The sequence below is a fragment of the Colobus angolensis genome, unplaced genomic scaffold, assembly GCF_000951035.1.
Source record: "Colobus angolensis palliatus isolate OR3802 unplaced genomic scaffold, Cang.pa_1.0 Scaffold15, whole genome shotgun sequence".
NCBI classification, from domain to species: Eukaryota; Metazoa; Chordata; class Mammalia; order Primates; family Cercopithecidae; genus Colobus; species Colobus angolensis.
Genome location: NW_012114599.1, coordinates 5,317,985 through 5,335,011, shown reverse-complemented (window position 1 = coordinate 5,335,011; position 17,027 = coordinate 5,317,985). Strand labels below are relative to the sequence as shown.

Here is a 17,027-nt window from a genome sequence, read left to right as displayed (position 1 = left end):
CATGCATGATTGTACAACAGCAAAGCGATAAATTACCGTGATTTTGTACTCCCTGCAGCTATTAGTTCAGCCCTCCTTCAGGAATGTTGCTTTCAGTTATAGAAATTCTATAAATATTGGTTCATCAGAAAGACAAATATTAAATGAAAATTATGCTCAAGGACATGAGAAAAAGTATGCAGAGTACACACATTGCAGACTTGAGACAGAAATTATCCAGAGAACAATTCGCAATACAAAGCTTGCTTAATAATTTACTGGAACTCGTAAACTCAGCGATTATGCCAGGCACTGGATATTCGATTAAATCGAAGAAAACAGGCTTACAGTGTGAGGTGTCTGGAAACTGGGAGCATTTGTATTAATATGAATGTGAAGGTTTTTTTTTTTTTTTTAAATTAAAGCAGAATATTCTTATAGTTTCAATTCCAATTTGATTTTTAACTGACTTTAAACCGGCTTGCTTCCGTTTTGTATTCTCATAGGAAGGAAATTATTTTAGTTAGTCCTCGCCATGCGACTTACCAAGCTGATTCTGGGTAAACTCACTGCTGTAAGCCTAGGCTTCTTGTGGTGAATTCTCATTGCAAAAGGGCAGCCTGACCCATAGTAGTAGGTGCAGTGTTTAGAACCCACAGAACTGACTACAGCTTGATTTACTGTGACAGGATTATGCTAGGTCTGGGGACACGCCATGAACTGGTCCCTGTGGAGTTCAGAATCTGTGTGGAAGACAGTATGTGTGATACCTGCTCTGCTCAAGCAGCCGTGGAAGACCTGGAAAGGGAACACTATGTTGGGTGAGGGGACCAAGAGGCAGAGGTGACAGTGATGGTGATCCCAGCATTCTCAAAAAAGGGTGCAGGTGCTGAAGGCGGCCTGTCCATGAGGTGGGTGGGCCCCAGCCATCTATGGGGATGTAAAATGCTCTGACAGATAGAACCTCCTTCATTTTAGGTGTCAATTTACTCTACCTTCTAATTTTTGCCAACTTTGTCCCACAGAGGCCTCAAATTATCTGCTTGTCCTTAAAACAGATACGCAGTGACTTTGTTGGTTGTCCACATACAACCTACAGGCCATTTAACAAGGAAATTCTGGTTCTAACAGAGGTCCCCGCCTCAGTTTTAATTTACAATTCCAAGACTGAAGTCTTTTGAAATGGCTTAAAGTACTTGTGCAAACATTTGATAAGATAAAAACAAAGGTGCCAGTTGGGTGCAGGACCTCATGCCTGTAATCCCAACATTTTGGGAGGCTGAGGTGGGTGAACTTCTTGAACCCGTAAGTTCAAGACCAGCCTGGGTAACTGGACAAAACCCCATTTATTCAAATTAATACAAAAAATTAGCGGGCTGTGGTGGCATGTACCTGTAGCCCCAGTTACTTGGGAATCTGAGGTGGGAGGATCACCTGAGCCTGGGAGGTCAACACTGCAGTGAGCTGTGATCATGCCACTGCGCTCCAGGCTGGGCAACAGTGAGGCTGTTTTTAAAAAAAAAAAAAAAAGCAGCAGCAGCCCACATTTAGAGTATACTTTATTCAAAGCGTTTCAGTTAAAATTATACTGCGTTCAAATACATGAACATATAATTATATATAAAATACTATAGTTTTCAATAGTTTATAATGACATCTTTTTAGAATTAGCTGCTTATAATTTGAGTGTAAACATATTACAGAAAGCTGCTAAATTTTGTTTATATTTCTACTTAAATTCAATTTAGCTATTAGATATTTAGAACACTCAAAAGCCCACCTACAGTATACAGTTATTATACTTTAAATATTTATATTCAATAGGGGAACCAATACAGTGCAAAAAATATTTGAATAGCTAGTGGTTTGTAATGCCCCCCGCTGCTGTTTAGCGTTCTAGATAAGGGGGTCTTACCTATTTCCTCTGTATTACACTCACATTTTACCAGAGTCCACATACAGGGCCAGTGTAGAGTCACTTCATGCAAATGAGATGGTACTTTCAGTTTCCCCAAAGACTGTGAAATCCAGATTACACCCCAAGGTTATGCCTCACCTTGGAGACCTATTTTAATGAATGTCAATTAGTGAATGTTGACTAACTTGTCATTAGCATGATTTCAAAAAATAAGGCCTACTTCAGTGCAATCACTAAAGATGTACACAGGAGTGAGGCTCTTGGCCAGGTGTGTAATACCAGTACTTTGGGAGGCTGAAGCGAGGGCAGAGGGAGGATCACTTGAGGCCAGGAGTTCGAGACCAACCTGGCCAACATGGTGAAACTCCATCTTTACTATACAAAAATTAGCTGCGTATGGTGGCGCACGCCTGTAATCCCAGCTACCTGGGAGGCTGAGGCATGAGAATCACTTAAACCTGGGAGGTGGAGGTTGCAGTGAGCTGAGACTGCACCACTGCACTTCGGCTTGAGCAACAGGGCGAGACTCTAGCTCAAAAAAAAAAAAAAGACTCCTGGCAAACCTGTAACATGTGCAGGTCCTGCACCTGGGCAGTGCTCAAGGCACTATGTCCACTGGGCCAAGACTCAACATTGGCCACGCTCCCTGCTTCCTTAAATCTAAGGCCACAAAAAGAGTTGAAGTAAAAGCCTGGCTAATACCATGACGACAGTTACTTTCTGGCTTCCCGCCATCAACCCTCCCTCTCACACCATCTGCGGGCAGGTAGCAGATGCAGGAGAGATAGTCCCACAAGACAGAAGGTCAACAGCATAAGTTGCAAGCAGCCTGCCTATGTCCCCAAGGCAAGGTCTCCCCTGATGTGAACAGTGTGACCCAAGTTGGTATTGAAACTGAACAGCAGGGACTTACCAAATTCAAATGAACAAGCAATACCCCAAAATGGGAAGAGTTCTCAAAACATTTTCAACATTTTGGTAATTAATTATGTCATCTCCAGTTAGGTCGATATTCCATATTAAGACATGTTTTATAATGGCAAACTCTCTTGACTACCTATCTTAGAATTTTTTTTTGAAGTCACTATTTACAGTGTAGATATTAACAGGCATGAGAGTCAATATAGGGATAACTTTTATTTAAAAAAATTAAATACAAACCAATATTTTGCCCCTTCATAGATGAAACCACATCTTTTCAGGATATGAGTATAAAGTAACAAGCCTAGGGCAGAGCTTGTGCTGACAAAGTCCTGAAACTAAAATGAGAGGAAACACATCGCTCTACTTTGGGATAAGTCATGACCAAGACTCAATTTCAGAGACGTTCCATGAACAGAGGTGCTTGGAAGCCACGGTGGCAGAAGGGAAAGACGGGGAAGTATGCCGAAGAGCCTCCAGCCCCCTGACCAAGCACAAGTGACAGGCCCTTTGGGTCTCTGCTTCTCGCTGGAAAATGATGAAGGCTAGATCTGATGACTCCTAGTGCCAACATTTAAGGAAATTTGAAAGTTATGCAGGACTTCACACATGTAAGGAATTGTTATATTGCAGAATATTATGCAATAGAAAATTCATAATCACTATACTTAGCTCTAAAATTTTTCAGAGAAATAGCAGACTAATAAGCGAGTCTTAAATAAAGGAATAACATTTTAATGAAATAAATGAAACAGAGCAGGGAAACCAAAGAGCCAATTAGGGGAAGAATCTTGAAAAAGTATGGCTTCCCACAGCAGCAGCACTGAGGAAAATGCTATCAATTTATGCCAGAGGAAAAAAAACTCCAAAAATGTCCAATAACCAAGCGCACAGTTATGGTCAATAAGACTTTGAACATGTGTCACACAAAGAAAATTTTCATTTATTTTTCCCTTCAAATACACTTCAAAATAACATGTAGATACAGAATCACAAATATATACAACACAAAGTATCGCCTGCTTATTTCAGGAAGAATTTTCCCTCAATTCTTTTAGCTGCTGTACATAAAATTCAAAGCTTTCCTGTTAAGGAGAAAAAAAGAGAGAAAGTTAGAGATAAAGCTACCAGCAAGAGGTGATGGTACAAAACTTAAAAAATCATAAACACTACCAACTGGTAGCTAAGACGGCCAGGCCCATGGAAGATGCTGCCCCTCAAGCTTTAGCACTCCTTCTTGTTTCATTAAATCACAAGTTCAAGGCCTTGGGTTCAGAGTCAAAGTTAGCAGCAGGAGTTAGGGTACGTGTGTATGTGCAAGCATGTGTGTATGTGCACATATGGAGGTATTTACACCTGGGTATGGAAGGCTGAGGTGTTAGAAATAAACATGGTGTAGTGACTTTCAGTTCAATGATGCAACGAAAAGGAATTGTGCATATGTGATTTCTCTTATTAAAGAAAACAGGCCAGGTGCGGTGGCTCACGCCTGTAATCCCAGCACTTTGGGAGGCTGAGATGGGTGGATCACGAGGTCAGCAGTTCAAGACCAGCATGGTCAACATGGTGAAACCCCATCTCTACTAAAAACACAAAAATTTGCCAGGCATGGTGGCGGGCCCCTGTAATCCCAGCTACTCGGGAGGCTGAGGCAGGAGAATTGCTTGAACCCGGGAGGCGGAGCTTGCAGTGAGCTGAGACCGCGCCATTGCACTTCAGCCTGGGCGACAGAACGAGACTCCGTCTCCAAAAAAAAAAAACTTTCCTACATGAAGAAATAAAAACCAACTTATGTAAATGAACAAGTAATTACCAGTGACATAATATGCTTGGCTGTTGAACTACAGGCCATTAAATCCTATTTCAAGTTGAAATGACAGAACTGCCCCAAGGACATTTGGTAAATCCATGCCTATAGCTGAAGGTCTGAGACAGACCTTGTATTTTAAACTGTGGCCCCAGAGAGCTATGTTCTCCCACTGCTTCAGCCAAGGCAGGCTGCTCAGTCCCTCAAGCCATCCCCTGAGGGTTCTTCACAGAGATCTAATCCTCATGTAATTAAGTCTTCAACTTATTTTCTTATACATTGTTATGAAGCGTACATAAATCTGTAGAGGTATTTTTCCCTTTAATTAAGAAATACTCACAGGGGGTTCAGTGAAAGGGACAGACTCTCCAGCATTCTTCAGCAAAACTGCATAACGCTTGAGAAACAGATCATTCAATTTTACATTCTTTGCAGTCAAATGTTCATACAGTGCTTTAGCAGATGTGACATCTTTCTCTGAGACTGACAAAGAAAGAACTATATTAATCAGAGATAAAGACAACCTATCTTACTCTTTTCACCAAAACACTTAGCCACTCAGGGATGGCTGGATCCCTTCACCCCATGGCAAATGAACACTTAACAACCTTCAGTAAGAAGCCACACTCAGAATCTACCATCTCCCTCACTTCTCTACATCCCTCATTCAGCATCACTCACTTTGAAGGAGAAGAAAATGACAAATATGGCTACATTTAAAGGCCTTTAGAATAATATTAATGGTAGGTACCATTCACTTAGGTTATTACATTATTTTGAAGACCTATGATAGTTCAAGTGACCACAAACTGAAGTCCTCGGTTATAAAATAGATACACCATTCAATCCCCTTTGGCTTAAAACCACTTTGAAATCAAGATAATCCAGGAACTCTTGTGGAGAGGGACATGTCAATTATGGAGAAATCTACATCAAGATCATCAGCTCAACACCAAAAAAGCTTTTCATCTTTCGATTGTGAAATAAATATGGAGAATATAGTTAGCTACAATGATACACACAAAAAAACATATAGGCCGGGTGCAGTGGCTCATGCCTCTAATCCCAGCACTTTGGGGGGCCAAGGTGGGCAGATCACGAGGTCAGGAGATGGAGACCATCCTGGCTAACACGGTGAAACCCTGTCTCTACTAAAAATACAAAAAATTAGCTGGGCATGGTGGTGGGCGCCTGTAGTCCCAGTTACTTGGGAGGCTGAGACAGGAGAATGGCGTGAACCTGGGAGGCGGAGCTTGCAGTGAGCCGAGATCAGGCCACTGCACTCCAGCCTGGGCGACAGAGCGAGACTCCGTCTCAAAAAAAAAAAAAAAAAAACATTAAAAAAACCCTGTAAGAAGACATTAACAAGTTACACTAGTTTCACTTAAGTGAATGATGAAATAGCTTAGGAGCCAAATTTGGCTGACTGTCTACTTACTTGTGGCTGACTTGTGGAAATTTTTTTGTTTACCATCAAGATTGTAAGGGCTCTGCTAACAATTACTGCTGGTAATTCAACTCTTTAATTTTGCATTAGATTGTTAGCATCTAACCACCAAATAAACCCCTGCCCTACGCTGACTCTGATATTGTCAGTTGCAACTCCAGCAGCACCAGGGGAACCCCTAAGGTGGATATGAGAAGTTCAGCAATCAAGAGTCTCCCAAAGTGGAATGAGGGTGAATGACTTGTCAGCTCTTAGAGGAGCTGGAACACATCTTTGCTGTTTCCATGAAGTCAACTTCTTGTGTAAATCCTTTATTCCCCTCCCTAAGGAGCTGAACCCTTTCCCTACTACTATCAAGGGCTCAAGCTCTATCTTCTAGGAAGCTGCTCTGAAAATTCCAGTATCTTGCCTTTCTTTACTTCTTGATTTTCTACCTTCCTCCCAAGATGGATTACCTAATTTAATAGTAACACATACAGTTTTAGGCGTTTGACACGATTTCACATTACAGGCATACCTTGGCTTTAATGTACTTTACAGATGTTGCGTTATTTACAAATTGAAGGTTTGTGGTAACCCTGCCTTGAGCAAGTCTATCAATGCCATTTTTCCAACAGTATGTGCTTACTTTGTGTCTCTGTCACATTCTGGTAATTCTTGGAATATTTCAAACTTATTATTGTTATATCTGTTATGGTGATCTGTGACCAGTGATCTTTGATGTTGCTATTGTAATTGTTTGGGAGGGGGTGCTATGAACCATGCACACAGAAGATGGCAAACTTGAGAAATGTGTTCTGACTGCGATGTTGACTAGCAGTTCTCCCGTCTTCCTCTCCTCAGGCCTCCCTATTCTCTGAGACACAATATTGAAATTAGGCCAACTAAAAACTCTGTAATAGCCTGTAAGTGTTCAAGTGAAAGGAAGAGTCACACATCTCTCATTTTAAATCAAAAGTGAGAAATGATTAAGCTTAGCTTACTGAGGAAGGCATGTCAAAAGTCGAGATAGGCTGAAAGTAAGGCTTCTTGCGTGGAACAGCCAGTTGTGAATGCAAAGGAAAAGTCCTTGAAGGAAATTAAAAGTGCTACTCCACTGAACACACAAATGATAAGAAACTGACACAGCCTTACTGCTGACACGGAGAAAGTTTTATTGGTCTGGATATAAGATCAAACCAGCCGCCGGGCGCGGTGGCTCAAGCCTGTAATCCCAGCACTTTGGGAGGCCGAGACAGGCGGATCACGAGGTCAGGAGATTGAGACCATCCTGGCTAATACTGTGAAACCTCGTCTCTACTAAAAAAATACAAAAAACTAGCTGGGCGTGGCGGCAGGCGCCTGTAGTCCCAGCTACTCGGGAGGCTGAGGTGGGAGAATGGCGTAAACCCGGGAGGCGGAGCTTGCAGTGAGCTGAGATCCGGCCACTGCACTCCAGCCTGGGCGACAGAGCGAGACTCCGTCTCAAAAAAAAAAAAAAAAAAAAGATCAAACCAGCCTCAACATTCCCTTAAAAGCCAAAACCTAATCCAGTGCAAGACCCTAACACTCTTCAATTCTATGAAGGCTGAGAGAGGTGAAGAAGTTATAAAAGGAAAGTCTGAAGCTAGCAGAGGCTGGTTCTTGAGGTTTAAGGAGAGAAGCCATCTCTATGACATAAAAGTCCAAGGTGAAGCAGCAAATGCTGATGCAGAAGCTACAGCAGGTTATCCAGAAAATCTAGCTAAGACCACTAATGAAGGCAGCTACAATGAACGACAGATACTCAATGTAGATAAAACACTCATATTAGAAGATGTCATCTAAGACTTTCATAGCTAGAGAGGAAAAGCCAATGCTGGCTTCACAGGACAGGCTGACTCTATTTTCAATGGCTAATGCAGCTGGTGACTTTAAGTTGAAGCCAGTGCTCACTTACCATTCCCAAATCCTAGGGCCCTTAAGAATTATACTAAATTTATTCTGCCTGTGTTCTATAAATGGAACAACAAAGCCTGGAGGACAGCACTGATGTTTATACATGGTTTACTGAGTATTTAAAGCCTGCTGTAGAGACCTACTGCTCAGGAAAAAAAAGATTCCTTTCAAAATATTACTGCTCAGTGATAATGCACCTGGTCACCCAAGAGCTCTGAAGGAGATATACAGGGAGATTAATGTTCTCAGGTGTCCTAATACAACATCCATTCTGCAGCCCATAGATCAAGGAGTACTCTACACTTTCAAGTCTTACACATTTTGGGCTCACTTCGGCAACACATGCACTAAAATTGGAATGATACAGAGAAGATTAGCATGGCCCCCGCACAAAGATGGCATGCAAATGTGTAAAGCATTCCATGTTTTAAAAATAAAATTAAAACAAAAACAAACATGTTTCATAAGCCTATAGCTGACACAGACAGTGATTCTTCTGATGGATCTGGGCAAAGTAAACTGAAAACCCTCTGGGAAGTGTTCACCATTCTAGATGCCATTAAGAACAAATGTTGAAGCCAGTGCTCACTTACCTTTCATTGTAAGTGAGCACTGGCTTCAACATTTGTTCTTAATGGCATCTTTAACAGGAGTTTGGGAGAAGCTGACTCCAACCCTCATGGATGAACCCCTTCGAGGATCTCAAGATCTCTGTGGAGGAAATCACTGCAGATGTGGTGGAAATAACAAGACGACTAGAAGCAGAAGTGGAGCCTGAAGATGCGACTGAACTGCTGCAATTTCATGATCAAACTTAACATGATGAGAAGCTGTTTCCTATGGATGAGCAAAGACAGTGGTTTCTTGAGAAGGTATCTACTCTTGGTGAAGATGCTGTGAATACTGTTTAGATGACAACAAAGGATTTAGAATATGGCATACATTTAGTTAATAAAGCAATTGTATGGTTTGAGAAGATTGACTCCAATTTTGAAAAGACGTTCAACTGCAGATAAAATGCTAACAAACAACATCGCATAGTACAGAGAAATCTTTCATGAAAGGAAAAGTCAGCTGATGTGGCAAACTTTATTGTTGTCTTATTTTAAGACACCTCAACCTTCAGCAATCATCACCCTGATCATTCAGCAGCCATCAACATTGAGGCAAGACCTTCCACCAGCAAGATTACGACTCACTGAAGGCTCAGATGATGAACTATTTTTAGCAATAAAGTATTTTAAAATTAAGGTATGTATTTTTAAAAAACACAACGCTATTGCACACTTAATACACTACATTATCGTGTAAATGTAACTTTTATATGCACTGGGAAACCAAAAAATTCATGTAACTCACTTTGTTCATTATATATTTGCTTTAATGTGGTGGTCTAGGACCATATCTTCCAGGTATGCCTGTGTTTAGTTACTGGAAATTTGAGAAATTTTATGACTATATCTCTATTTTGAAATACAGAATGTTCTCCTTAGAAGTATAGAAAAAGAGAACTGACTTACTAATTCTGACACCTGAGTCTGTTGTCCTCCCATAGATAAAATCAATGAAGCAATTATCCAGTGAGCAAATCAGTGGGCAACAGATGGAGAGGTGATCGTGATTGAGAAATGCTAACATTTATTTTGATGACTGAGGAAACTTTAGACTAGTTTCCTTTCATATGTGATTGTCTGGCAATCAGGGAACAAACTGGTTAAAAGACCAGAATTTGAACTGGGACGTAAAAACCTTGGGCTACTTTTTAATCAAGGGTCTGTCATTTCAAAGGAGTAGCAGGCAAGCAGAGAGGGTACTGAAGGAGCAAGAAGGCCGGTTAAGTGAGTCTCAAATTTCTGCTTGTTTCAGGTGGCAGACCCTTGGGGAGACTGAACTAGTTTCTGATATATAAGTCCAAGAGGATTTCTAGGTCTTTCCAGGAGCCTGAGCCTGGGATTCTACTCAATATACCTGGACTGCTCGGAAGATGTTCAGTAATACTTTTTAATGTTAAAGTTATATGCATAATTTCATATTTTTCTTAATATATAGTTTAAAAACATATTCCAGCACTGAGTTATTTATATCATAATTATCTGATATTTAGGATTACTGCCTTTGAGCTGAAGACTGACTTAGTTGACCATACTACAAGTCATTTACATAATATAGACACTTAAATAATAAAGCCATTTAAATAAATAATCCAATAATATAGTCAAATTAAACTTATATTACCATAGCTTTTCATGAGGGAACTATATGCTTCTTCCTTTTCGTTTAATTCAGGAATCAATTCTAACAGAGATTTCAGAGTTGATGCCTAGGAAATTAAATACAGGTAATATTACCAAAACCTCAAATTAACAGTGAATTAGAACACTGACAAAGCAACCCTATATTAAAATTTTTCACAATAATTATAACAGAACTGCCTATTCAATTTAATGGACTATTGTCCCTTGTATATTAGCATTTGATATTGACTCAATAATCTACAGCTAAGACAAACCAGCATTTTTCACAAGTTAATGCAATTCCACTTACATTTCTACAAATATTTTCCTGGAATATGATAAACATTGCTTCTTTTGTCAAGCGGTGACCATACCATACCAAGAAGTTATAAGATTCCCGAGGGTAGAGAGATAACCCTATCTTTAGGTGCCACAACTGGTTGATGAAATTGTAAAGAACTCAGTTAAAACATTCTGAAGTTTACCCACTTGATATACAAAAAAGAGCATTTCTAGGATCTCACTGAAATTTTTACTTATTTCTTCCAGGGAATATGCAGACTCAGCTATGGTTTTATTTCCCGTAGCAAGTGAATACAGAACTGCTATGCCCTAATGAATATCTGAGTATTTCCCATCCTACTCCAACATCGCCGGATAAATCCATGACGGACATATAAACATTTATGCCTTCTTCCCATCTCACCAAAAGGAGCAAAATCTGGCTTAACTATTCTACTGTCAAACAATGGAACACTGTTAACAGGCATCTTAAAAATCCTAACTCCTTTTTATAGCATGTTTATTCAGTCCACACCAGGACCTGCATCCTCCCAGGGCTGCTTCTATTTTAAACTCTCCTGGGTGGAATGTTCTAAGCAGATATATTGCTGTGCATTTCCCATCCCATCTCCTGGACAAGGCAACAGGTACTTGGCACAGTCCCACATGTGGACTGACAAGTGCTTTTCAGATTCCTTGTACTTTTTAATCACAAATGTAAAAATGTAGCCTCTCTGACAGGAAAGGGCAATTAAATACTTTCTAAAAGTTGTTTATAGTAAATAAATACATGAGTCACAGATGCAACGAAGCAAATTTTTAAAAAGTGTAGATATATTTAGGGGAAGTGTGTAGAAATTAAGGAAAATGTAGATCTCCCAAAATGGACACAGCCTAAATGTTTCAAATAAAACAAGCATCACAATTGGCATGTGGTTTGAAACTTCATAAAGAACCCAAATAAACTAAAAATGTAGTTTCTGGTGTACAAGAGGTAAAATGAGATCTAAGAGAAATTTAACTTTAAATTTAATATACCTACTATGTACCCACAGAAATTTTAAATAATAAAAAATTTTTCAAAAGGACTTGGTTCTGTTACACACTCACCCACCCCTTTTACAGTTTTTTTTTTTTTTTTTAAAAGTAACTGTACAAATTTTAGAGTATTTGTGGCTCCATATCAATTTGAAAGCCAAGTGGCTCACTTACCTGATGGTTTATACCTGATAAATGCTCAAAAGTAGCTACGTGCTAGGAGACACTCTGGAGTATATACATTTCCCTTGGCAGTGCCTCTGCATTGTTAACTGTCCCCAAGGTGACCTAAGCAATGTAATTTTAATCTTCCTTCTTCTTTTTTTTTTTTAGTAAAGACAAGGTTTTGCCATGTTGGTCAGGCTGGTCTCAAACTCCTGACCTCAAGTGATCCACCCACCTCGGCCTCCCAAAGTGCTGGGATTACAGGTGTGAGCCACCATGCCCAGCCTAATCTTGCATTTTTTTAAGGGCCTTTCCTTGGAGCTGTCAATGCGTAACTATGTAAGTGGAAAATTCCTGCATGAACTTGTTTTACATTTCTAGTTACAGCTAAAAGACGACAAAACTGACTCTATTAACATCCTCTAAAAGTAGGTAAGTAAAGACAAGAAAAGTCTTGAATCTCTACTGTATCCTCAAATAAGATCCTGAACCAACGGCTTTTATGTTAAATTCAATACTTCTGAGCAAGGCACGTGCAGTATCGTTGATTTGTTAGCAAGTAAAGCAGAGTACCTTTCCTTGTTTCCCAGAATTTCTAAGGAAGAACAGCAACAGAATCGGGGTTTGTTCAGCAATTGCACCACATCTCTAAAAATTAAAACATTATTCAGTAAGTGAAGGTTTCTGATAAACAAGCGGATCAAACTGAATATTTCCAATTAAGAAAGTTCACAATAATACAGTAGTGTATTATTACCAATAGGAAGGCCTAATAGTCGACTATTATTTTTTAAGGCAAGAAAAAAGAAAACAAGTGTAAGCTATGCCAAGCTTTGCTAAATGCTGTCCTTGGCATTGCAAGTATAAAGTTTGTTTAAAAAGAAAAGGGAAAAATTAAACTAATGCTTCAACAACCACAGAATAAGGTTTAGGACTGCAAAGAAAGAGGAAAAAAAGAAACACTATTCCTCTCCAATTATACTGCCAAGCATTCACAAGTGAGCTAGGGATCATAAGGTTAATTATACATTTAATAAGGTGTCAGGGAGATAACTGCTCGTTTCTTTATAAAAATTAAAATGTACAAAGCAAGTTCTCTTTAAAGTATAATTACCTACACTTATGCATACAAAAGGACTGATTTCAATCTCTATTTTATAAAAGGCTTTCATTGCAACAGACAGCCAGCGCTTGAGAAAGAGACCAAAGTTAAACTCAAAAAAAAAAGTTTGTATGACAGACCAGATAAATCAAGTGTCTATCCAATCTTAGATGCTATAGTAAAATCAAATATACCAAGACAATATTTTAGTTTACACTCATCACAGATGTCATTCTTTTAAGTTTCTAAAAGAACACTGCTCTTTCAAAGCTTTAAAACACTGTCAATACTAAAACTAATGGTATAAAAAGAACTTTTTGGGGACACACAGAACATTTACATTATGCACTGATGTTTTTGACATCTGTGAATAAAGTCTTCTTCGCTATGGCAAGAATAATCTCTTACTGTTTGACAAGCAAGTAAAGGATGGGTGAAGGGTTTATCATCTGAAACCCCAGTCTAGTGATGAGATGGTAAATGAAAAGACTCTGCTGTGGCATCAACACTCAGCTACCACCAAGAGCCGTTCAGTGAGGTCACTGCAGATAAGGCAGTTCTTTCTGAGGGAGTAGGTACCATCCCTGCTGCCTCCCACCTAGGCAGCTGTCAATCGTGCTCTTCAAGAAAAACCTTCATTATGGCAGAGAACAAGCTGGTAGATGAAGTACCAAGTGCCACTTTTTTTTTTTTTTGAGGCGGAGTCTCGCTCTGTCACCCGGACTGGAGTGCAGTGGCCAGATCTCAGCTCACTGCAAGCTCCGCCTCCTGGGTTTATGCCATTCTCCTGCCTCAGCCTCCCGAGTAGCTGGGACTACAGGCGCCCGCCACCTCGCCTGGCTAGTTTTTGTATTTTTAGTAGAGACGGGGTTTCACCGTGTTAGCCAGGATGGCCAAGTGCCACTTTCTAAAGAACTATCAAAAGGATGTGTTAAAACTGATTGCATACCATCATGTGTATAATTAGATATGTATATACTTACTATACCCCTAGTAGGTACTTAGATATGTATGTATGAAGATAAAGCATGAGTATCTTTTTTTTTTTTTTAACCACAGAAGACAGCAAAACAATTTTAAAAGTCCTGAAATCCCTATCATAAACTGCCTTTCCCTTAAAATTAAAAAAAAAAAAAAAGGGGAAAAAAGTAAACAAGCAAACAAAGCAAGAAAATTCCCAGTAAACTGGAATTTCTCTTCTCCAGCAACAAAAGTAAGAGTCTGAGAAGCAGTGCTAATTCATCCTTTGTAAAACTGTTAACAGAGACCCAGTTTTTCAAGAATTCCTTTTAAAAATGGCTTGGATTCTACTGTCAAACTAGATGAACTTTAAGGATCAAAAGTGGAGGTCAAGCACATGGGTACAGTTTTACTTTCCCTATCTACTAAAGATCTTTCGCAGCTGGTAAATATGTAAGGGAATATAATACTATTTACAATCAGAAATTGGTTCCAGGCCTCAATTTGACACAGGGAGTCTACACAAACACAGCCGTTGGCGGGATCACGGTGACTGTTTGACTGCCACCTGCTGGGAAGGGGCTCCCCAGCGGTGCCTGTTTGTGTACATTGCCAGTGGCAGCTCTGATCACCCACTGCTCTGTCGGCACTTGGTGTAGCTTTATATTTAGTGCTGTTAAAATGGCATGAATGCAGTTGTCTCCTTCCCTGAAGATTGCTAATTTAACTGAGAGTGCGGGCCACAGAGACCTGCATTTGTCATTTAATGTGTCTGTGACACACAAGTGAATAGAAAGCATATTCAACTCTTAATAAACCTTGAATAAGGCACTGAGAATGTTTGAGTATTCAAGTGAGAAGCTGTACTTGAAAAGCAAACATTTCCTACTTTTTGTTTGCAAACTGTGTTGCCATGGTGATGCACAGTATCTAGAGCATTTGAGAAATTAAAGTAGAAAATCAAAGAAATTGTTGTTTTGCATTACCTATCTGCACAGAAACATTTGCCTTTAATTATTTCAGCAAAACTCACTGCCCCCTACCTACTCCCCACCTTGCTCCCTTCCAATCTTAATTCTAAGGACATTTCTGGTTTGATCTGGGATCTTTAAAAACAAGTAACCTAAAACCTACCATCCAGTCATTGTCCTGCAACCTTGATTCACACTGAATTTAAACAGGCTAGCTGCGCACCACACTGAATTTCCAGTATTCCACCATACACCTATGTCTAGTAATTTCTCAGTTTACTTCTTGCAAGCCTCGAGCCCCACTGCTCCATGAGTGGAGGGTCATTACCTGTAGGAGAGCTCTGGCATCATCCACCTTCCCTGCGTCCACAAGTTGAAGGAAAAAATCAGTGACAGGTTTATAAATTGCAAACTGATTGGCCAATCTCTCTGCCATGATGCTTACTGGAAAAATGATAGGTAAGAAAAATCATTAGAACAGTGGTATAACTCACCTACCAAAGAAATTTGGTCTAGTCTCACTAGAGAGAAAATGTGCTTTTGTGTTCTTTAGCATAAACAACTAACTTACTCTTTTCAACTGCTGGTTCCAACTGCTCCTCTATTACTTTTCTGAATAAGTATGCCAAGCCGAAGAATTGGGGTTCAATGACTTGATTCTCTGAAGTAAGCATATTTTCAATGTTTTCTATTGCGACATCTATGTTATTGCTGTTAGAAAAAAGCAAAATAAATTATTTTAAAATTTGCTTTTATATTAATATTGCAGGCAGTTTAGTATAAGAACTTACTTTTACATCCACTCATGCTAATACTTAAGGAAAAAAATGAAATACATTTACAATTAACCAAATAAAAACACTATGCAACTGAAACCCAATCACATTTAAGTAGCAAAAACAATCACTAGCTGGTTCATGCTACCATGGTTGCTTATCTTATTTCACAGCAGTTGAAATAGTTGCTTGTTTTAACAATGTTCTACAGACAAGATCAAACAACTATATACAGGAGAATTCATGAAGATAACTTAAAAAATTCTGTATCTTAAATATTTTTGCCACTCTTTGGATATAATTTTTGCTACTCTTTGGATATAAAATGAAAACTTGTATAAATGCTATAATTTTGGCTTTATGATCCACAACTGGTCACTACTGCATAAAAATAGTATTTAACATCCCAGGGTTCTTAAAGATACTGATGATGTTTCAAAAGGCATATATGCATGTCTCTAACTTACAGTCGCCTCAATTTCTTTTTGTCAGGTATGATACATTTGGAAAATACTCAATTTATACTAAAAATCTCAGGAAAAAGTGTCTTCACACTTTGAAAAAAATCAGTTACATGGTTATGGTAAAAATTATCTCTGACTATCTTTTTGGTTAAGGTAATCTATAATGGATACCTTACTGTTATGGCATACTAAATCCAATCAGTCAATATTGTGTTGAAATTATTATATTAAACATAAGAATTCTCTAAAAATGAATACTCTGTTACAATATATTTTTCTTATAAGTTTTAAAGAATTACTTAATAGTGAGTATGTTCTCCAAATCATATAAAACTGTGTTTATATGGTAAAACTTTAAAATTCACCCAGTTCTTAGATGAGTAATCTCCTCAATCATCTGATTTAAAACAATCACATTTTCTTATTAAAGGAAAGTTATATTTGGGGAAACAGTTTGAAAAGGTCAAAACAAAACACAACTGTTTCTCTGCTCAAAGAAAGAACAAACAAAAAACCCTACAAAAGCAAACATTACATTTTAATATCATGTCCCATTAAATGTATGCAAGATTACTAAAGAACATTTTTTCTAAAAGCATATTAAGGGTATCAAATTCCATAAAGTACTTCGCTAGGGGGCTTATTAAAAATCAAGTCCTTATTTACTTCTACAGGGGTAATTCTCAAAAGGAATTTAGAGACAGTGGTAAGAAAATCAGCTCTAAATACCTCCCTTGTTTGTGGGGAGGGGGGTGTTCACAGGGTGGGTAAGGAATATGAATACGGAAATGCACATTTTTAACAAGCTTGCAGGGCCCTCTGCTTCACAATATTCTACTAGTATCCCTGTCAAATATTACACTGACTAACAAATGAGATCATTTTTCACTTCTGAACAAAGTGTTTCGACAACAAGAGGTCTGACATATATACACAAGAATGAGAAAAGTTATCAACTGTGGAGCAAGATTTGTGAATTTGGTAAATGCTGGATTTATTTATTTATTTATTTATTTATTTATTTATTTATTTATTTATTTATGGCA

At 38.8% G+C, this 17,027-nt stretch overlaps 1 protein-coding gene across 1 annotated transcript in view; it reads right to left on the bottom strand.

Annotated features, from left to right (window-relative positions):
* Nucleotides 1-3,015: 3,015 nt before the first annotated feature.
* The window catches only part of LRPPRC (leucine-rich pentatricopeptide repeat containing), a 113,071-nt gene continuing 99,059 nt past the window's right edge, over nucleotides 3,016-17,027 (bottom strand). Inside the window, exons 31-36 of the mRNA XM_011936027.1 lie at nucleotides 15,313-15,452; nucleotides 15,070-15,185; nucleotides 12,282-12,356; nucleotides 10,225-10,309; nucleotides 4,966-5,108; nucleotides 3,016-3,903 (exon numbers count right to left, since the gene is read on the bottom strand). Coding sequence (XP_011791417.1) covers nucleotides 3,847-3,903; nucleotides 4,966-5,108; nucleotides 10,225-10,309; nucleotides 12,282-12,356; nucleotides 15,070-15,185; nucleotides 15,313-15,452 — 616 coding nt within the window. The 3' untranslated portion in view covers nucleotides 3,016-3,846. The remainder of the gene's footprint in view (nucleotides 3,904-4,965; nucleotides 5,109-10,224; nucleotides 10,310-12,281; nucleotides 12,357-15,069; nucleotides 15,186-15,312; nucleotides 15,453-17,027) is intronic.